Source organism: Melampsora larici-populina, assembly GCF_000204055.1.
Source record: "Melampsora larici-populina 98AG31 unplaced genomic scaffold MELLAscaffold_67, whole genome shotgun sequence".
In the NCBI taxonomy this organism is placed as follows: Eukaryota; Fungi; Basidiomycota; class Pucciniomycetes; order Pucciniales; family Melampsoraceae; genus Melampsora; species Melampsora laricis-populina.
Window position 1 is genome coordinate 32,373 of NW_006768831.1, and position 22,918 is coordinate 55,290.

Genomic DNA, 22,918 nt, shown 5'->3' on the forward strand with positions numbered 1-22,918 from the left:
GAACCGATGTCTCCGGCTTCCAATGGAAATTGGCTGGAGGGGGTGCTGGCGGAGACTCAACACTTTCCTTCTGTTTGTCTTTTTGGGCCCTTCGTAGCAGAATATCGGGGTCGTCGAGAAAGTTGTCTGGCTTCAACGAAGTCGTACCACTCATTCGACTGGCTTTAATCGTGAGAGATTGTCCGGGGGGTGGGGATCGACAAGGTTGGGTTGACAGAACTGAACCAGAAGCAGATGAACAGATTGACAGATGACAGAAAAGGCAGAGTGACAGAAGTACGTGAAATGATAGAGAGAAAAAAATGTTGGATAAGGTGTTTTGGTTTTGTTTATCGAAGTGATAAGTTAAAAAAAGTGTAAGGTTCTATCAGAACCTTCACTGAGGGTCCGGATTCTTGTCCGGCTTGACTTCTCTCGAGAGAGCACTAACTTAGAACTTCGGTTTCTATTGCGACCTAGCTCCAGAAAGTCCCATACGTGGCTCCCTGAGGAGTCAGTAACTCTAATCTAGAAGAATACAAAGAAAGAGAGAAATGGGATAGAAAGACTCACCTAGCTCCAGAAAGTCCCATACGTGGCTCTCTGAGGTGTAACAGGACCAGAACTAAGGTTAGGACAGGAACGGTTAAGTGACTTAGGGGGTGATAACCTTACGGGATAAAAGTAGGAATCAAGTGCTTATGAATAGATTGTCGACAGTTGTGATAAGGATCAGAATGGAAGGCAATTAGGCAAAAGTCACGGTTTCCAGAAGAGAGCAATTCTTGCTTATATGAACTGGGTATTTATTGCAATAGGGGAATTGGGGCTCTATTTATACAAAATGGAGCAGGAAGGCGAACTTGTGGTTCTCAAGAGCCAATAAGTGGGACTCAACTGATTGGAGAGTGACTCTCTCGAGATAAGAGAGAGTCTCTCTTTTGACTTCTTTGTATCACCTTTCGTGAGGTGAGGTTATTGAGTCATTGGTAGACATTGCTCCTTTGAGCGATGTAGCTGAAGTGCTGAGCATTTGTGGAGGGCGTCCACCTCTTTAGCTCAGCACGTCTTTATCTCTTTGTTACCTTTAGTCTGTTCTGTACGGCTAAAAGGTTTTAGCCCGACCCGAATGGGTCGACTGTACCGGGATACCATGTATCCCTGCTACAACTATCCCCCCTTTAGCTGGCGATCACTCCACTTGTCGCCAACTTGGGGATTTTTATCTTTATTTTTAACGCGTCCTTCTGTGCCTGCGTTAATTCTTTGACTTTAGAGTTCAAGCCCTTGTCGATCTTCCCGGCAGATGCGGATGCGGGCTGTAGCCGTGCAGGCAAAGCCCATGTACTAATCAACGACCCGTCTTTAGTCTTTGCAGGCTGAAGGCGGTTCCCATTTATTGGATGAGGGAATTCTGAACCCGTTGGGTCTACCAATCGGTATACATTGTTTCCTAAGGCGTCGAAAACCTCGAAGGGTCCATGCCAATTAGGCTGACCTTTTGTCCGAGTCTCGTTCCGGAGCTTCACCGTTTCGCCTATATGATAGGATTGGACTGTGCCTCGTTCTTCGAGGTTTTTATCAAACCGAGCTTTATTCTTTGCCGCTCGTGCCTCTTGCAGTTGTCGAGCTTCAGCTCGACCTTGTTTGAGTTTCTCCAGGCGTGCTTGTCGCGCCTTTGCCTGTTCCTCAGTCTCAATCTTGAGAGGGCGAATTTTTGCTCGATCTGCGAGTAACCTAGGTTTCACTCCATAGAGCAATTCGAATGGTGACCAACCGGTCACCGTACTTTGATTTACTCGCACCGCAAAGACAGCCGGAGCCAGGAATTCTGGCCAACGAGAAGGGTCCCCTGTAGTATTCAATTTGAACAACGTACTTTCTAGGATACCATTCAAACGCTCGTTCTTACCATTTGTACGAGGGTGGTACCCCGATGTCGTCAGCTTTCTAACGTGCGCCGCTTTATAAAAGCGTAACATATCTTTTGACAAAAAATTTTGACCACGGTCTGTCAAAATTTCGGATGGTACACCGAACTGTTGGAAGACTTCCCTCAGGAATGCTTCCGCCACGTTCGCGGACGTGGCTTCTTTCATGGGTACTGCTATTGGCCAACCGGTACAGTGGTCAATAATAGTCAGCACCCACTTGTAGCCGTCTTTCGATTCCGGTAGCTGGACAAAATCTGCTGCCCATCTCTCAAACGGCTCCACTTGGGGCAATGGGACTTGTTCTCCTGTTTCCAAGTTTGCTTTAGGTCTCTCGAAGATTTGGCACTGCGAACAGTGTTTGCAAAATTCTTCGACATCCTTATAGCGATTCGGCCACCATCCTCTGCCCCTCAAGAAGGCTAGGGTACCATCTCGGCCTCTGTGGCCCGATTGGCGGTGAACCGACTCGAGTAAATCTGGTCGTAAGTCGAACGGGATGAATGGGGAGTCATCCTCCTTCCAACTCAATGTTTCCGATTTCTTGTCGTAAACAAACTTAGCAGAAAGCATAACTGCCGTCTTAAAGCTTGCAGCTTCGATACTGTCCGGTATCTCCCGTTGGTCCAAGATATATGGAACCAGGAGCGGCCAGTCACTGGCGTCCCGCAAGCCGTTTTTGACCTCATGTATCATCATGAGGTCCGCTCGCCTACTCAAGGCGTCAGGTACCACATTAGCCGACCCCTTCTTGTATTCGACTTTAACTGTCATTTCCGCAAATTCGTCAATCCAGCGATGAAGCCGTCTGGAAGGCAGGACTTGCTGCTGTAGGTACGTAAGAGACGCATGATCTGTGCGTACTATAGTATCACTTACTGCCCCTTCGACGTAGACGCGCCATTTGCGCCACGCGTGTAATATACCCAGGAGTTCTTTCTCCTGGGCAGGATAGTTCTGTTGCGCCGGGTTAAGCTTGCCTGACTCGAAAGCCACCGGGTGCTCAACACCCTGCTCGTCCTTTTGCAACAGAACTGCCCCCACAGCGTGATCACTAGCATCCGTTTCAATGATAAACGGTTTGCTAGGATCGGGGGTAATCAGCACCGGTGCCTCTTGCAATGCTGCTTTTAGATTGCAAAAAGCAACCTCGTGAGCAGCACTCCACTCTACTGTTTGTTTCTTCTTTGTTACTCCAGCTGTTAAGCCGTGTAAGGGACTTGCAATCTTTGCAAAGTTCTTTATGAACCTCCTGTAGTATCCGGCCAGGCCGAGAAACGCTCGGACGTCGTAGACGTTTCCGGGCCTCGGCCATTCTTGGATAGCCTTCACTTTCTCAGGCATCATTTGTACTTTATTATGCGAAATGATATGGCCGACAAACTGTATTTCTTCGGCAAACATCAGAGATTTCTTGCCTGAAATTTTAAGCTCAGCTTTTTCGAGCGCAAGGAACACCTTTGTTATGTGTTCGAAGTGCTCCTCTTCTGTCTTGGAATATACCAAAATGTCATCCAAGTAAACTTGAACGAAATCATCTAAGTATTCCCTGAGGACATCGTTCATCATCCTTTGGAAGGTACTCGGGGCGTTTACTAGCCCGAAAGGCATCACCAACCATTCGTAGTGCCCATACCGAGTACCAAAGGCAGTTTTTGCGACATCCTGCAATGCAATTTTCATTTGATGAAAACCCTGCTGGAGGTCAAACTTCGAGAAGTAAACCGCGCCTCCCAACTGGTCAAAACAGTCTTGGACCAGCGGTAGCGGGTGGCGGTCTCGCTTAGTAAGTTCATTAACTGCCCGGTAATCAACGCAGAACCGTAGTTTACCACTGGCGTTCTTAGCGAACAGTACTGGGGACGACCACGCGGAGGTGGACGGCCGAATCATTCCCTTTTCGAGCAACTCAGCGAGTTTCACACGAAGTTCATCCAACAGAAGTGGTGACATCCGGCGAACGGGCTGAGAAACGGGACCTTTGTCCCCCGTGTCGATGAGGTGGTCAATCACTCGTTCCACTTTAGGTACGGTGCTGACCTCTGTGAATCGGTCTTTAAATTTATCGATAAGCTTTCTTATCCGGCCCTGCAGGGCCTTGTTCGCCGGCGATATCGTTGGCAAGGCAGCCGGGACATCCTCACGAGGTCCTTCGACCTCGTTTACTTCTTCCACAGCGTCCATGGGCTGCATCAACACGATATCGACGTCTTTCTGCCGACAGAACCGGCGGAAACCAGATCGCGATAGCTCAGTAACGTCGTCACTGACTTCGTTGATGTTGTCCAAACAGTGAACGGTCTGCGTTGGCGCTGCTAGCTTTTCCGGAAAAAACTTTGCCGAGCCTCCTTTGCCATCGACGATTTGCCAGGCACCTATCTTCCAGTTTGTCTCTTGGACAAATTCGTTTATCCACGTCATTCCTAGGATTATGTCGAAACTGGCCAGGGGGACTACTCGGCAGGCAATACTGTAATGTAGGCCTGCCAAGTTGAAATCCAATGTGCATAACTTATCGCACCTGATGGTATGGCCAAAGGCCCCTTTTACCATCACTGGAAACGGACTTGTTGATGTGGCAAGTCCGTGCTTCTTGACGAAAGAGCTGGAGACGTACCTATCCCTCCCTCCCGTATCTAACAGAAAGCTTGCTATCCGTCCGTTAACGACGGATAGAAAGTTGACTCGGTGTCCTGCCGAGTTGGCTTCTAACGACAACAAATCTTCGATGCAGCTAACATCGGAGACTCCAACCGGAACTAATAAGGGCCCACTGGCCGGTGGGAAAGTCCGCTCAGGACTGGCTGTTGGATGTCGGTCCTCACTAGAGGGAGGTCTCGCATCGTTGAGACTCAGTTGGGACAGATCCGCCTCTATTTTAGGCTTAGGACGAGGATTTGTCCCTCTTATCTTAGGGTTTTCGACACTTGAGACGTCGAGTGAGCTCGAGGGGTCTGAATCTCTCAAGCTCAAAGTGCTCACACAGGCACTCAGGGAGTTGGAGTCTAAAGTGCTCCTTGGACTCAGCTGACAAAAGGGCTTGCCCTTTTCTTGAATGGGCCCCTGGTCAGAGTGTTCAGGGGAGAACCCGTTTGAACGGGGCAGGGGCAATTTGATAGAAAGCTCATCAGGCAACTCTCGAGATGGCTCACTGGGGGACTCAAAAGGAATAGCAGACACAAAAGAAATAGGTTTTTCATTATGATCAACTAGACAACAAGGCGATGACAATTGAGTTTGATCTTCATCGCCTAAGCTTTTAAAGTCTCTTCTTTCTTCTTGGCCTCGAAATAGCGCTTAGTCTGATCAGTAACAGGTTGAGGACAAGTAGGATTAGCTAAAGACCCGAAAATATGACCAGTAGCGTTACAATTGAAGCATTTACGATCTTCCTTCCTGTTGGTGTTCGGTTTGCGTTTCTTAGATGCACTAGTAGAGGATTCAGCAACTAAAGAAATAGTGACCGTTTCCTTCCCAGCACGGTAACGCTTGTCCTTGGACATAGCCATCAGAGCCACTTTATCGAAAGTCAAAGGATTTCCCATGTTATGGGCCTCATCAATCAATTCCTGGATGTACTTTTGAACACCTGGTTGAAGTCGCTCTACAAAGTCGTGAACTTGTTCATACTTTAGATTGACGACCTTAGCGTCCTGTTCGAAGATACACCAGCGGTCATAGAAATCGCTGACGGTCTCGTTAGGACGTTGGCGCAACTCCTTGAGCTGCTGCTTCACCGAGGTGACGGTGGTGCTAGACTTGAATTTCGTTTTTCCCCATTCAACGAAGGTCTCCCAAGAGGTGGGACGATCAGGGGCAGCCATAGCAATCTCTAGCTTAGTCATAGCGCTGCCCGAGAAGAGAAGAAGGGCAAGACGATGAAAGAGGGAGCGGTCCAGAAAACGCAACGTCGCAGCGCGTTCGAACTTGGAAGCCCAAATGACAAAGTCGTTTGAGACCGACCCATCGAACTTGGACAGACCGGCGTTCAACATCGACTTCTGAGCCTTCGAGGCGTCCTTTTCGAGTACTTCAGGACCGTCGGAAATAATGAACGGGTTACCTGGGGCTACCAATACCGATGTATCAGCTTTTCTCTTAAAATGTAATCGATTCAAGATTTCATACTTACTTAATCCGACCTCGTCTGGGTCGAGGACAGGTTTGACATCTGGCTTAACATCGCTGATGGCAACCGCAGCCATCCTGTCTGCTGCGGTAATGGTGTTGTCAGAACCGAATTCCGATGCCGAGACGAAATTCCCTGAGGAGGAGGAAAGGGAATCCGACTTACTTTCTATTTGAGACTTACGGGCTTCCTCGCGAAGCATCCACTCTTGCCATTGTCGGTATTGATCTTGAGTGATCGGTGCCGTGGTAGAGTCCGTCTCAGCTGGAGCTTTGTCGCCCGAGGTCATCGCCGTATCGTCGTCGACGGTCTTCAGCGTTTCCTCGGCGACTTCCTGAGTGCCAGTGACTCGCAACGCTTCGCGTTGTTCCGCCGTCATAGCGAACAACTCCTGAGGGGAGTAGATCGCCGTGCCATCGGCGGGAGCGTTCAACTTGGCCACAATGGCCTTAGCCTGAGCTTTGGTCAATGCCATCTGTGAGTTCGGAAGAGAATAACGAAAAAAGGATCACTATTGATCAGTTCCTCTGCTGAGCTGAGTTAATCCCGAGGTTGTCGGAGTATGATTTTAACGAAAAAAATAGGGGTTTTTCTAAAAGACCATAGAAATCGAAGTAATTACTAACTTTTTAATAGATCAGGATATAGAAGAGAGTAAAACGATGATTTGATCCGCGCAAGGGGTCTTATGATAAGAAAAGAAAAAAAATTTCGAGAAAGATACGTCTTCTCTCGCTACCAGTGTAACAGGACCAGAACTAAGGTTAGGACAGGAACGGTTAAGTGACTTAGGGGGTGATAACCTTACGGGATAAAAGTAGGAATCAAGTGCTTATGAATAGATTGTCGACAGTTGTGATAAGGATCAGAATGGAAGGCAATTAGGCAAAAGTCACGGTTTCCAGAAGAGAGCAATTCTTGCTTATATGAACTGGGTATTTATTGCAATAGGGGAATTGGGGCTCTATTTATACAAAATGGAGCAGGAAGGCGAACTTGTGGTTCTCAAGAGCCAATAAGTGGGACTCAACTGATTGGAGAGTGACTCTCTCGAGATAAGAGAGAGTCTCTCTTTTGACTTCTTTGTATCACCTTTCGTGAGGTGAGGTTATTGAGTCATTGGTAGACATTGCTCCTTTGAGCGATGTAGCTGAAGTGCTGAGCATTTGTGGAGGGCGTCCACCTCTTTAGCTCAGCACGTCTTTATCTCTTTGTTACCTTTAGTCTGTTCTGTACGGCTAAAAGGTTTTAGCCCGACCCGAATGGGTCGACTGTACCGGGATACCATGTATCCCTGCTACAGGCTTTTGCCCCAAACGTTATTTTTACGAGAACTTCTTCAGTTTTTAAATTCGTGAGATGCCGAGAGCGCAGATTTGTAGCTCTAGGGCGTGCGCGGGTAATTCATATAGAGCTCTTTGAGGTTTCATAAGGGGGATTGGCAAGCATGTGAGACCAGAGGTTTTGGGGAAATACCCCGACCGATCTCACGCCGATTTTCAGCGATAGGGCGTAAGTCCCTCCCTGGAGTTGGTGGTTAGGTGCAGGTTGGGACTTATGTTAAGTTTGATTTGCCAGCCAAAACAAGATTTGTAAAGGCATATTCCTCTAAATGCATAAGAAAACTGCCCGCCAAACTGTATGCCATTAGAGAGAGTTGACTGTAACGAGATCAACCAGGCTTAACAGACTATTTCACAAGCAAACCTATGTTATCATCTCTGGAAATTCAATCGGCAATACAATCCATATTTCTCGGCCTTTCTCGCATCAATACACGTGGCCCACTTGATCCATCAAAATAGCGTCCTCTTTAATCATTGGTTATAATTCTCTCAATGATGCTACAAGAGATGAGGATGGCCGTGGATGTGATTCCTATGAGCTTACACTCTCGTTCTATGGCAGTGCTGTTCGTGGTCCCAAGACTGCTCAATTCGCAAGATCTGCTGATCAGAGGATGTCATTTCGGAATTTGCGGCAGCCATCAAGTTTGGTGTGATCGGGCACCGATCCGGTCAGTTCTCGATCCGGTGGTGATCTCAAAATATATTTAGTGCGCACGTGATCAAAAGATACATGTGGGATTTCCTGTTTATTTTTGTTTGCAGGCGTCTGCGCTCACTGCCTTCCTTCGCTCTTTACTTTACTGCTCAATTATCTTTTCATCCCAACTTCTAATGGCCTTTTCAACTCAAACGAATTTTTCTAATTACCAAGCCGACGAAACTGGAGATGTAATCATGGTCCCGATTGCATCGACTGTCGAACAACTTGCTGGATCATTACGACAACTTCGAGAAGAAGTAAAGGATGAGATCGAAGAAGTAGATATGGAGGACGTGTTTGAACAAGAGTTTTCAGATTGGAATAAGGTTGAACCTTCTGGAATAGTGGCTATCATCGATACCAACATTCTTATCGGTCATCTTAGTTTGTTGGAATGGGTGGGTGATTTAATGGTAGCAGCTCGTCAATCACGGATAGGAAACGGTGCCAGATGTGGACTCTTGATTCCCAAGATGGTGCGAACCGAGTAAGCAGCTCCTTCCATATTGAGAGGCTTTTTGTGATATTGATGTATGTTTTTGACATGACTGGTGGAAACAGAGTTGATAAACATAAAAGGCCTCAAAACAAGAATAGGATGGTCACAGCGATGATTGAGCCTTGCCCTAGTGGTCCTACCTTACAAAATCTCTCGATACACAGTCCAGATGTTCGAAAGGCGAGATATTGTGACCCGTTGAACGAAGTAGAAGCAGTGCGGATCAGTTTGGCTCAAGCTGCAGATCATGCAGTGAATTGGATGACCCGAATGTACCAGGACACACCCTTTGAGCACCGTGTCCTGAGATTTCAAACCAAGGATGAAGTTTCTGATATTACCCTAGCTCAAGCATTTGGTAAGACTAACGAAATGGTGGTGCGTATCGAGCTAATTCATAGCATTCAAGATCATTCTGCTCTAGTGTCTTAAGTTGATCCGCCCGATCGGCTTGTTTACCTTGTAACTGTTGGTCAATCCAAGTCTTAGTCTCCAGACGCTTACATCTTAGACTGCGCTATCTATTTCAAACGCCAGTTGACGCCCTCCGGTGGTGATGTCCTATTGTTGACAAATGACAAAGCACTGTCTTTGGAAGCAGGGTTGGAAGGTAAGTTGCTTCGTCGATATCCTGACGCAACTAGGTCGCTGACTAGCATTACTCTTTCAGGGATTCAGACATTGCGAGTACAACCAGGACTCACTTGCCAAAGTCTATTAAGGATTTTAGATCCATTCATTGCGGAGCATATTGATCAGCTAATAACTTCGATCTCGCTCACTCGGATGACCATGTTCAACATTTATATGAGGCCTGTGCCAACAAAACAGCGGGAAAGCCATGTATTGACCGACCCCAAAGTATTAAAGTGCGAGTCGGATGTGGTCATGTGTCCATCTTCGCAATTAGCAGTCCAGAATGGAGGATACGATGACTTCGAAGCAGATGTAATGATGGTCGATGAGCCACCACCACCAATGTTTCCAGTTGTTCATTGGGACACCCTGATGCTTTCATCAGCTTTAACCTTTCCAGACCTTCTCGAATTTCATCAATACCTCTTGCAGGCTGTAGCCTCCTTACTTCGCAGACCTCTTTTTGAACATATATCGGCGTTTGAAACCCTTGGATCGTTATCTGACGTATACCAAATGTGCACCAGTGCTCTTAACCGTCGTCAGCTGTATACTATCGATCGGAACCCCCACAATGCTGCTGAATGGACGGCCTCGGATTGCCTAGTGATCATCGATGAATGCTGGAACGACGGCTGCTGTAATTTGTTTCGCCGGCATTTTGTACTAGAGGAGGATTCACGGTCGACTACCTCCCTCGAGTGCCGGCCCGCTCCTAAAATGGTATCCTCCTCACAGTGGGCCCCTGTGTCCACCCACCCGAGATCGACTGCGCCATCAGTACAACCGCCAGAACCTCACAGTTCTCAATTTAGCGTCCCCATACGCAAAGTCATTCAAGTTCTACGCAGTCAGCTTCTACCGTTCCGACGTGATCAACTCCCCAGGGACAATCCGCTGTCTTGGTCGCAGCTGCTTTGGGAAGGGCTTATCGAAGACATTTACAGAGTATTAATAGCTGGGAAGTTCTTAGATTCCTTACTATCTGATACAATTGGTTCATCACCGCATAACTACTTACGAAGCGTGATTCAAAGCTGGATTTTGGAGGCACGCCGATTATGTAACTTGAGGTCGAATAGTCGGATTTGTTGATTTGTTCACTGAGTTATTTATTATTTTGCTCTTGCGGAGTGTTTCAGCCTTAGTTATCATCCTTTGTTTTTACTGGTGTTTGCGGACAAATAATCAATGATGGCTATCTAGATCTCTTTCCTAATTTTACTCTTTGCAAGATAAAGATTTTGTATCGTTGAAGTGCCAACTAAGTTGTTGAGCGGTATACAAATTTGACAGATAACTGCATAGCTTTAATGACCATGAGAGCATGGCCAATGTGCTGCGGATTCTGCCTTGATTGCACAACGATTGTTGATGGCTTTGCTCTCAAACTGTCTCGCGCTCAATTGCCCTCAGGGGAAATCTCGGTAGTGGTCTTTCTACTTGGAATTTCGTTGAGCCTTGAAATCTGTACAAGTGTCTCGGCCTGACTTTTTGTCAAGGGCGCAACCCCATAGCCCGGAAGATGCCGTAACTAGGCGTTCTCAGCTTGCGCAGACCAAAAGCAACCTCGGCTGAACATAGACTAGCAGAAAGAGAGAATGTATCCGCAAAGATGAGAATAAAATTGCATAGTAGCATACTATTCTGCATCTTTGAAACCTCATCAAACCTACGTAAGCTGATCCGCAACAAAATACAGCCAAACAGAACCGCTAAATAGACAATATGTAATAAGGGGGCTCAAGTCAAAATCTTTGCGACCTTTTCGTAAAAAATGGGGAAAGTTTTTTACGGTACGGTACCGTAAAAACTTCTCCCAATTCGTAAAAAGGACCAATTTTTTTTTCTTTCGGATCTCCTTCTGAGCAGCAAATTTACGCAAATTTGCTGCTTAAAAAAATTTGGGATATCGTATAACATTTCCCAATTTCATAAAATTTTGCGTAAATTTTATGAATTTGGGAAAAGTTTTTTACGATGAAAGTAGTAAAAAATTTTGACTTGAGCCCCCCTAATATACAAATTCAATGCACGATGATTTTATGCTAGTCTTGATATAATTTCTTGTTTATGCAAAAACATCCTTCTTACTTCGATTCAAATTTCAGCGTGATGATGAGGAACACGAAGACTCTGGTACATATTGATTATATCTGATACATCATTGTTCTTTGCTGTGACTTTATGATGCACGAAGTAGTGATGATCCTGTAGGCCTGCTTGGTATTTTATTTCACTTTCTTTGCCTTACAGATTCGTGACCTTTGCTACGAGCAGGTGTGCAGCTCTGAACTTGCACACTTCATGCGTTGCGGTTATCCACCGCAACCCCTAGACCCGAGACTTCGTTAGTCCAAGTTTGATGAAATAAAGGAGTGTTCTCTAACAATGTGCAGGTTGAGGGGACTTCAAGGTCCAAACAATTTAAAGAGTGGGACAAATACAAAAATCAGGCAAATGACCATGGAAAACACAAAACGAGGGTAGAAAGTCTTCCATTCGCGTGCATCTGAAAGGAATCCTGTAGGTGAGCCGTGTACATCTTTCTGATACAAAAGGCTTGCCAATATGGAAATATAATCTTTGTCAGATCTAGAACAACTGCATTTATTTGTAGAGCCCATCTGAGACATACAAAAAAATCGCAACAAATCATTATGTATTCTCAAAAATATTGATTTGAATCTCAAGAAAGCCAACCCATCTAAGACATAAGTGTAAAAAAATAACGAGGAGATGACGCATTTCACACCTAATCTGATCTAAACAAATCAAAAAAGCTTACACCGAAGTTCGTATATGACAAAAAAAATCGTACAAGTTATTCTATTTACCAGTCAAAAAGAACGAAACAAAGATCAAACAAAAGATGTATTCTTGAAAATTAAGACGCTTGAATCACTTCCATCCGGATTTTCTCCAAATTGAAAATACCAATAAAACATAAACACGAAATGATATAGATTAGATAAAATCGCCGATATCAAAACAGAGCGAGGACTAGGTAGTATCACGAAATTGTTCCTACTGTCCGAGCAAGGAATTGAAGTTGACGAAGTGTAGTCTCCTCGAATGCAGACCCACCTGGGTGAATGGCAAAATGATCTCCAATATGCTCATAGACATCCACAAGTGTACCCGCTGCCCGAGCATCCTCTGCAAGCTTCTGTGGTAAATAACTCGGTATCAGCCCATCTCCTCCATCCCTAGCCCAAGATACCATGATCGGACATCGAACTGAAGCGCCACTGGCTCGATTGAAAAGCACATCCAACGCATAACGAGCGGCGACATGGTTCACGAAAGGAGGTCCATCTATCGGTGTTAACTGTCGTGCTCCTCGTTCAGCCTCTTCAGAACCCAAGAACCCACCAGGTCCAAGCGCTGGTACCACTACAGCGCTGACCCCAGGAATCAGAGAAGCGAATAGGTCACCCCAAATTCGATGCGTGATCTTGATGAGAGCACCTGGAGACTTCCGAAGGTGGTAGAGAAAATTCCCTATTCCATCGCATAATGGATCGATGGCGATGACGGCTGATATAGCTGGGATATCACTTCGACCCGCAAGATACGATACATGTCCACCAGAATTGCTCCACCCCCATAGAACTATGCGATTGGGATCTAATGTACGTCGGCCGAAGAGATTCTGATGTCGATTGGGGTCGCTGACATATTGGAGAACGCTGACGTAGTCCTCTTGTTGTTTGGTCGCTGAAACGACTTGACGAGGAGAACCGGTAGAGTCACCCAAGTGACGAAAGTCAAAGCTGTACCATCAGCGTAACATAAAACAAGAGCCCTATTAGCTCTTCTACTTGATTTTGACGAGAACGATGATTGGAGTGAGAAGTGATTAAAAGATATCTCACAGGAAAACGTTGTAACCCTCAGCGGCGAAGCATGCTGCGATATGCTGATATGGTGTTCGAAGTCGAAAACAAGCACGGGATCAGCGGAAAGGACGGCAGCGTGAACCTCTAAGATTTGATAAAATAATACGTGATGCACTAACAGGAAGTCCAGCTGATCTAGGTAAAGCTTTTGGTTATTAAGTAAAATCGGTGCAAACATCACGGACGAGTCAGTTAGGATGAGGTTGCAAAGTTGTCTTTATAAGATGCAAATTGATTGGGGCTCTTTGGAGCTTTAAATATCAGACACTCACCGAGACCATTTGCCATGACAATTGATGGTGAAGGTTGCGTGTGTTTATGTATGTCGGGGATGAAAGCCCACATCACAATACGCTCCTTCCCGTCTGACCCCGCTGGTATCGAAAATGTATGACGTGTGTGTGTGAATCGAGGGAGGCAGCCTCGAACGTGTTCTTTTTCGGATATCATGTCGAGTCTTGTGTGGCTGAAAAGTTCAAACTGAAGGACGAGCCCTTGGTAAATAGGTGTTCTAACCTTCACTAGAGACGCGCTGAGATCGCAATGAGACGCGAAGAACTGAAACCCCTGTCGAGGGAAGGGTGGGCGCAGAGATATATGTAGGGTCGAATTTAAAAAAAGATGAGCTGAGAGTAGCGGGTAGCCTCAGTGATGTCGTTCCCTCAGTCGTTTTGACCCAGTCGAGAGAGTGCAAACTCTGACAGAGATCTCGGAGAGTTAAGTAGAATGATAGACTGGGATGGGTGGAGGTAAATAAACAGATATGTAGACGGAAGTTGACAGAAACTTTTACTAAGTATATGCAGTCTGGTATATGTGGCGATGGACAGCTTAAGCAGACTATGAGGATGTGTCAAGAAAAAGAAGGATGAAGAAAGATAAGAAAATGAATTCAGACTCGTTTTAGAGTGGTATAAATCCTACCCGGCCTTGGATCCCGGTTAGATACACAAGCCCATGTCTGTGCGAAGTGTTCGAGGTGGGGCAACTGACTGTGGAGGGGATCGACGGCGGTCACCACTTCTCGTTCAAACTCTTAATCGATGAGCAAGACACCGAAGTCAAGCCTGTAACAATCTGCAGATATAATCAGCCATTGATTTGATACGCTCGCGCTGCCGATTGCCTTGACCTACGCGAAAGCCTGTCTGAAGAAAGAACAGATTTGAATAAGGCTTGTAACGATTCACCTCGCGATGGGTCCGCAGGCGAGGAACTGAATTGCCAAAGATGAGATGCGTAGAATTACAATATAAATATATTGCATGCAAATTATTCTGGACGTAAAACACGCACATTCCAATTGACGGCAGAAAGCGGGTCAATACGGAGCTGATCTATGTGTATATATGTAGTAGTATAACCGAAAAGCTAACCGTGTCTTGAGTTGGGATTAAAGGCGAAATAGAAGTGGGGAACCGGAGAAGCACCACTGATTCCAAACTTCAAAGTGGGTCCAAAAGCCAGTAACACCAATTACATTTGATGACGGAGAGAAAAGTAGAGAAAAGTGCACAAGCCGGCCGGCCAGTCGAGCCCGGCTAGCAGTGGCACATGCCAATGACATCGAGATATATTCATAACTTCTAATGAATATCAGATGTTGACAATCAGATATTCAGAATGGCACAGGGTAGCATCTCCTCTGATCCATTGATCCGCAGATCATTCAACCTTGCTTTTTGCATCTCTTTAGCCATGAAATTGAGACCCAAGATTATCTAAGTTTCTCTTATGCTTACACACCCAAAACTCTGGATTCTGATTGCAGAAAGCTCGCCCTAGTTGTCACGTCAAACTTGCAATGTATACAATTTGGCGCAAAATTGGTGCCAAGCTTTGTGTTGTAAAACGTGAATAATTCTATTGGATTTTGTACACTCTCCTGCGTATCGAGATCTATCTGCAACCGCTTCACTATCTTGAATTGTAACCATACGGCAACAAAGACCTTGCGCTGCATCAGGGGCTTTTCGAGTGGCAAAGTTCCTTCGGTCCCTCGTTTGGGATCTGTCTATAAAGGTGCAGGGGTGTAATAGAATGAGAACAAAGATCTGAACACCTTTTGAGTCAAAACATCTCCTTCAACTCCCACTATTCCGTAGATTCAACACGCGGTTATCCTGTCCAGAGATCCATCGCAGTGTACAATATAAAAATGTGAGGAATTGGCTGGAATTGGCTACTGAAAAGGAGACCACCAATACATAAATCAAAAACACATCGATTTATATGTACCATCATCACCTTCAGTTGATGTGTCACCTCACATCTCGATTATTTTCAACTTCTAACCCTTTCCTCAAGCGCATAACTCGTTCATCCCGAAACCCGATGTGGGCCAGAAAACGCAAGATCCATCACCAACCCGCAGCAGACAAGGGGTGAAGTTGACGGTGGAAAAGGATGCGTATGTACATAGATAGATGAACCACAATATCAATCACATCGTTTTGCGAGAAGCATATTTAAGTGGAATCTGAACCGATTGAATTATCATCAGATTCTTGCGTGATTAGAACCCAGATACATTCCATGGAATATGGATCTGATAGATTTTGTAGGTGTAAACAGAGCGCATCCGGGGGGCGGCTGCAGGTGAGTTTGGGTGTGAATTGAGTTTCCTCTAATTCATTTTGAACGTATCCCTCAAACCGCGGTGTCCCGTTGGCATTCACATCTTCAAAAAGGGGGGACACATAAGAAAAGTGAAGTTTTTCCATGCCACACGTCTCGTGCACCAATTTTAACCTTGAGTCAACGATTGCATAAAGTTGAGAGTTTGTTCTTTTCCTTACTTGTCGTCTTGAACAATCGTGGTGTTTGAGGCCCAGTCCCTCCTCAGTTTGTTTCTATCGAATTTATGCAATGACAGCACTTAAAATTGAACCTTGGAATCTTTAGACTTCAATTTGTGAAAATTTTAGGTGTTTTTCTCAAAATGCTTATGTACATATTGGCATAACTGTATACAACGCTAACTAAACTATATATCAATCTCGGATTTCTGGCCATGAGTGTGACGGAGGCGCCTCGGGACTTTTCCCGGCCTCGGGTAGACCCCAATACCTCTCAAAAACTCTCAGGGTTGAGCAGGATAGGCCCCAAAACTTAAGCCTTGAGGCTAGGCAGGGCCAGGCTCAAGGCAGGGCAAAAAACAGTTATTGTAGGATCAAAAAAGCACTCACAGAGGGGATACTCTGTATTTCAAGTTGATGAAAATGTTTTTAAAAAGCTTGGGAAGTAAGGCCAACTTAGAAAGCAAAATTAAGCTGAAAGACTACTTAAAAATAAAAATGTTGAGTCTTTACTTCAAAGATTTGTGTATATAAAAAGATATAGAACAGCTCTAAGAGCCTACTTCAGAATGAAAGACAATTTTGATGCCTACTTTAAGAATTAAAAGACACTACGTTGACTTTAAAAGACAAGACTCTACTTTGATAAGACCTTGTTCCAGCTCTTGAGACAAACCTGTGGCTTCATTAGTCTGTGTTATATACACTTGTAGAGATGTGTAATCATTGGTCATAATGATTTGTGCCTGTGGCTCAGGTAATTTCCTTTGCTCATTTACACATACAGAACTTAAACTCAACCATACAGTCTTCCTGTGTTGCCTACCTCAGTATGAGATAGGTAACACATGTTTTGGGGAGGCTGTGAGGCCAAAGATGTGAGGGTAGTAACTCTTTTGAAGGAGGCTACACTCACTAAATGATGGTACAGGGAGTAGTTTAAGATGAAGTATAATAAGTATTATTATATTTAAATTGTTAAACTAGGTACAAGGAAGGAGAGGATGATGAGGGTAAGATAGGATGGGAGGTTAACAACTAAGAGTCTTCTGGGACAAATCCTGGCAGACTACAGTTAGTTGACTCTTAAAGAAGAGGTTTTAATTTATAAATCACTATAACAATGAGAACTGGATCCCAAAGTTCTCCAGTATCCTTTCAGTAACAGGATAAAGAGTGATTATAAAGATCACTATCTTGGTTATCTCTTAGAGGTCACCAACCTGTTTGGTTATTATCTTGAAGGTCACCAACCTATTGGTTATTAACTTGGAGGTCACCAACCTAGTATAGAAGCTACTTAGGGGAAGTAGAGGATCCAGAAGTGAAGTGTATAACTTACTAGGATCTAGTCAGGAAAGATCAAGATAAATAGAATGAATCACTAGTATTACTATTTGTAATCCTCTTGATTGTTATTCTAATTGAACTCTTGATGGTTCTTTAGAAAGTGGTGTGTATAAACTTGGTTCCTCTTTTGGGAATGCAGCAGGTTCTGGTTTATATGTTCCAGCTTTTAAACCTAGTATTGTGATATACACAAATGTTTACAATATTAGGTTTGTATTTAATATTTTAATGTTTTTATAATTATGTACACTTAATGTTATGTTATGTAATCATTGAGTGTTTCATATAAGATAAGCATGTTTTAACTCTTGATACTGAGTTATGAGATGTTACTAGTGTTTTTGTATGTAATTTTATATGTTACATGTTATTTCTTGTGTATATGCATATGTAACTAGAGTTCATATATGTTCTCTTACATGTTACATATATATTATAGGCTGTATGTACATGTAATTATATTTCTAGGTGATGGTTATACATCATAGGTTAGTCTTTGGGTACATGTGTATATACTCAGGGCTGACAAAAGACTCCCTGATTAAGGGGGGGTCTCTGCAACCTCTACTTAGGACATGACATGTGAAGCCTGCAGAGAGCCATCCTGTCAGAGTGCAGGTTTGTGTGGGTGTGTATGAACCATTCCCCCCCTTTGCATCATCTTTTTATACTGTCTGTGAACCTCTTGTTGACAGCTATTAGGATGTCAATGCTTTTTGAGTCAATAATTTCTGCAAAATTTCTACTTTTGACTTATCAAAGGACCCAGGAAAGCTCCTATTGAGGCTTCTGATAAAAAACATTTTAATTTTCCGTTCTGCCAAGATGTTTCTGATGAAAAATGTATGTTTGGCTGGTTTAAGGCCAATTTGCCAGAAAAACTCAGGTGGTTGACCCTGTCTAAGACTAAAATGGTTGGTTTTGGGTTAGGGCTAGGTGTAGCTACCACTTAAGACAGTTTAATCAATGTTCCACCACAGTACATCAAGCCACACAATGTTTCACCACTTTCACCATTACCCACACTGCATTACATCACACTTATCCTAAAACTTCAAACCATTTATACAAAATCTACATACTCAGATCCAACCAAGATTCACATGCCACTGCTTGATGCACCACCAACATATTTACCTCAGATTTTTCAATCCGAGGTAATTCTCAGTGCAAAAGAATACCTTGGATGGAAACCTCAGACGAGGTCTATCCAAGGCTTTGCATCCGATGATGCCTCAGATTTCTCAACCAAAGAGCGCACGAGGGTGCTCGCGATGGGGGCCAATCCAAAGTTGCCGGGAAATACCTGATGACTAGATGTTGAACACACAACAAGCAATTGATAGTCGGGCCTTGTGGGATTATTTTAGCTAGGAAGACATTTTATAATGCTGAATCAGTCAGCGCAGTAAAAGTGAGTTTGCATTTGTAGATACCAGCAGTCAACGGTTTGCTTACATTGGGGTTTCGCATTTGACATCTTCACAAAGGACTTTCTTGAAGAAACGTTTCCACGAGGCCTCCCAGAGGTTGTGTTTTACGACAATGCCTGCCGATTAACAGAACACATCTACTCTGGGAACACTGATGAAATGAAAGAAGCCTTACTCCTTGTATATTGTCCAGATATTGTGACTGCCAGTGCCACCTACAAAGATGTAATAGGGGGTTTCAAGTTAGAATTTTTTACGTATTTTTGTGCTACAACAACTTGCATGTTGTTGTAAAAGATGTGTAAATTTTTCAAAGTGGGCACCTATTTAGGTGTCCCAACTTAAAAATACATTGGTTTTACACAGATTTTTTTTACAAAGAACTTGCCCAATTTTTTAAAGTAAGTGAAACAAATTTGGAACCCCCTAATGTACAAAATATAACCCTCCATATGTGACAAGGATGAGCAAACAAAGTCATTTGGATCTTTTCCTCCTCTATAAGTTGTTTTTCATTGATTACACTTCCTTATTAATCCACATTCTTTATCAAAGCACATCCTTTATCAAACTACAAAGTTGTTTATTCAACTCCACACTTGTCTATGTACAAACATGGAAAGTTTTTAACAAATGAAGGAATCATGCTTATTCATGCTTCTGAAAGCTGGCTGATGTGGCTTCCAGCTGGTAATACTCCAGCACTGTACTTGTGCCAACACAGGGCCAGATATTGAATGAAAACATCAGGTTTGGGGTCTTTTGAGAAAAATGGTTTCTGAGAGGTTTCTGATGAAGAAAATTGGAATCTGCAGATTTATCAGGGCCTGACCAGAGTTGCAGGCTCAAGACTTTGGAAATTTACATCAGAAGTCTCAATAGGAGCTTTCCTGGGTCCTCTTATCAGTCAGGCACCAAAATTTGGCAATGCCATCACATGTCAATTTATCACAACACTAAGCAAGTTATAACCTCACTTGACATACATTGGATAAATTGAAACAACCACAGAGCACTCTATCACCAATGGTGACTTATCACAAAAAGGTGAAGGAGATGTAAGTGAGTGGCCTTGACATTCCCATTTTTTTATTCAACATCTGATTTTATCTTAAATAGGAACTCTTCAGGTTCACTCTCAGTACATTGACCAGTATGTTAATTTTTTGGGGCCTCCATTGCCATCCATATATAATGCACATCTGTGGCTTGTTCAGGAGAGTATTTCCTAGGGTAAAGTTGATAAGCCTTGGGATTCTACCTTCCTACTTGAACATTGTCTTCTACCGGTAGGTTCTTGTTCCAATGCAGATTTGCTCCTCCTACTTGGAAACAAGTGACCAGTCTCTGTTATCAGGGTCTGATGTGTCAAAGACCTTATTATAAATGCTTAAAACTTCTGTCATTGATGAGGGCATTAAATTTCTGGTGTCATTGAAATATGTGAAGAGGTGGTTGCTTGGAGTTTTTCCTTTGTTATTTTTGGCTAGCAGGCATAGAGGTTGGACTTGTTCAAATAAGGATGGGAGGAGTTGAAAATTCATCCATTGAAGTTCACCAGGTATGGTGGTCTTCACATTATAAATAACTTTTTTCATATGATCAAATTTCCCTGAAAATGAAATCCTTTCCGCCTTCTCTTCCTCTTATTAGATACAATTTCACCCAGGACCAGCCATCCCCCAGAAACTGGTTGTTGTGACTTCTGTTTTTTTGTGTTCTCTTGTGTGGAGACATTGGAAACACTGACTTCTTTCGGCAGTTTATTGACTGTAGCATCATCTTCTGGGGGAAACAGTTGGTTATGCAATAGATGCCAGGATCTGATGCCTGTTATATATTTTGTAAGTGTTCTTACTAGAACCTTATGAATTCCTTCTCTTTCTTGTGATGCCTTCCCTGTTGGAACCAAATACTTCACATTAGTTATATTTCATATTATGTCTTTTTCTCTTCTAACTAATGCGCGTGTTATGAACATAGTATTTTGTCCAGAGACTTTACCCACTACATTTGTCCACTTAACCTAACCATACTTTGTACCGCTGAATGTTGTTATCAAATTCCTGATCTGAGGAAGTTTTTCTTATTCATTCATCATTAAAACTTTCTCTATCAAAAACACCTTATCACCATAATTCTCTCTCCGGATCAATTGCTCCTTCATAGATTATTGACTGATAAGTTGTTGTTTGATCTGATCAGGTATGATTCTATCATTGTTGTTAATTTCACTTTCTCATTTCATTTAACATTTGCTTGATAAAAGAAATTCATTCATCATTAAAACTTTCTCTATCAAAAACACCTTATCACCATAATTCTCTCTCTGGATCAATTGCTCCTTCATAGATTATTGACTGATAAGTTGTTGTTTGATCTGATCAGGAATCTGAGATTCCTATATTCCCATCATCTAACTGTTTACTTACAGGTTCCCCACTCCAAATAATGAAGTGATGTAAGGTAATTAAACAATAGTAATATCTGTTTGCGTGTTCCACCATTTTCAGTAGCAAATTTTACTGCTTTTGACACTGCTGAATTATTTTCGAAAGTATGTAGATTGGCTACAACTTCCACCCAATAAACATGCTCATTGGCCAGGGTTATTTTGTCGTGAAATAGACCTATAACCATTGGTCACACAATATGAAACATGGGGTGAGTGGATTGATTTGTCAATTTTTTATTCTTTTTACTCACAATGAACTATCACCAAGAGACTGGATTGATTTTTTTCTCCATTAGCTCAACACTGAGACAGATAATCTACCTGCAGGTAAGATAGTGTAGCTAAAAACATGCCACTAAGCTACAGCTAGCCCGAATTAGCATTAACAAATTCCAACTACCCTACACAGAGTCCCAGGAAATCTCCAGTTAACCAAATTTTGGCCCTGTAGCATAGTGTAGAGGCACAAAAATCAGCTCATAGTGTAACTTAAGCTACACTATCATAAGGTTCAGATCCTTGTTAACTGAACACAGCTGCACTACACACAAAATGCATGGTAGTGTGTTGTAGCGTAGCTGTCTCAGCGTTGATTACCTCTAATACATCTCTTTGATAAGTGAGTCAGATTGGCAGGTAAGTTGATAAAAACTTCTCAGTGGACATCCCAATCTTCTGTACCACCTCTATACAGATATCCAGCTCTGTTATTTTCTGAAGTCACTCAATCACTTCTTGAATCACACTTGAAGTGGAAAAGAGCTTGTTGTATATATTTCCACTCTTGGTTCACTGTCTTATCCCTGGATTTACAATTTTGAATCACTGCTTTGGTGGTGGTATTGTCAGTCAGTATGCAAAAATGCCATCCTGCAGGTGAGAATAAGTCTTCTACAACTCAAAGCCCCAACTGGATAGCTAAGTCCCTCAAGTTGATAAAAGTTTGGAACAAACACTGCCAGTGCCAGAATTAAAGAGGTTCCTTGGTGAGACCAAGCCCAAGGTTGGAAATTCTGATTGAGAGTGGAATGGTTTGTATAACTAAATCACATTGCATGTCTGGGTCATAAAGAATATTCTAAATATGTGCAACCATCTGAGGAAATTCTTAGCTATCAGCTACTATATACACATGTAATACATTCTGTAACTTTGTTTGGTATGACACAAGCATTACAAAAATTTGACTGCATATATTACAATGACTACTTGGTAAATATTCATGAAGCTGTTTGACAGTAACAGAAGAGGAATGTGGTCCCGGAGACCCATATTCCCATATGAGACCCTCTTTAGTACTGGCAGTTATGTGGTGGGCGTGGGTTTTGAATTTTGGGCAGGCCCAGACACGGATTTCAAACTTTACAAAGGTATGCCTATACTGAGGCTGCTGAGGCACGCCTCTGAAGCGTTAAGTCCCCCAAGAAGCATTTTTTTTTGAGAAAATCTCAACAACATCAAAAATAGCATTTTTATATTTCATGATACTGTGGGTGATTGAAAAGGGGCATTTCATCAACCACCATTAACAAAAATAAAAAAATCATTGAAAAGCTCATGTTTGTCCCAATCCTCATTCCTCAACTAAAACATTGGTCTCTGTATATAAACATGCTGTCGTGGTATTCATCATACCTCGTGTTCTAGAACCTCTTCAAGCAAATCAAATCGGTCAAGGACTCCTGGTGAAAGTAACATTGACAAATCAAGACAAGTTATGTACGTGGGAAGATATATACAAATGAGTGTTATAGTAG

General features: G+C 43.3%; 3 protein-coding genes across 3 annotated transcripts; 2 read left to right on the forward strand and 1 right to left on the reverse strand.

The window, feature by feature from the left end:
* Nucleotides 1–8,149: 8,149 nt before the first annotated feature.
* On the forward strand, nt 8,150–9,181 carry MELLADRAFT_73338 (uncharacterized protein; the record flags this gene model as incomplete). The annotated part of the gene is made up of 3 exons (XM_007417008.1): nt 8,150–8,575; nt 8,650–8,965; nt 9,077–9,181. Coding segments are annotated over 3 exons (777 nt in total), but the record flags the coding sequence as incomplete, so codon positions are not given.
* A 579-nt stretch (nt 9,182–9,760) lies between these two features.
* Nucleotides 9,761–10,528, forward strand: MELLADRAFT_73339 (uncharacterized protein; the record flags this gene model as incomplete). Its single annotated transcript, XM_007417009.1, has 1 exon — nt 9,761–10,528. The coding sequence occupies one exon, from the start codon at nt 9,944–9,946 to the stop codon at nt 10,316–10,318; it is 375 nt and encodes a 124-aa protein (XP_007417071.1).
* Nucleotides 10,529–11,867: 1,339 nt separating this feature from the next.
* Nucleotides 11,868–13,956, reverse strand: MELLADRAFT_79420 (esterase; the record flags this gene model as incomplete). Its single annotated transcript, XM_007417017.1, has 4 exons — nt 11,868–12,999; nt 13,102–13,145; nt 13,245–13,270; nt 13,398–13,956. The coding sequence occupies 4 exons, from the start codon at nt 13,573–13,575 to the stop codon at nt 12,237–12,239; spliced, it is 1,011 nt and encodes a 336-aa protein (XP_007417079.1).
* Nucleotides 13,957–22,918: the final 8,962 nt, after the last annotated feature.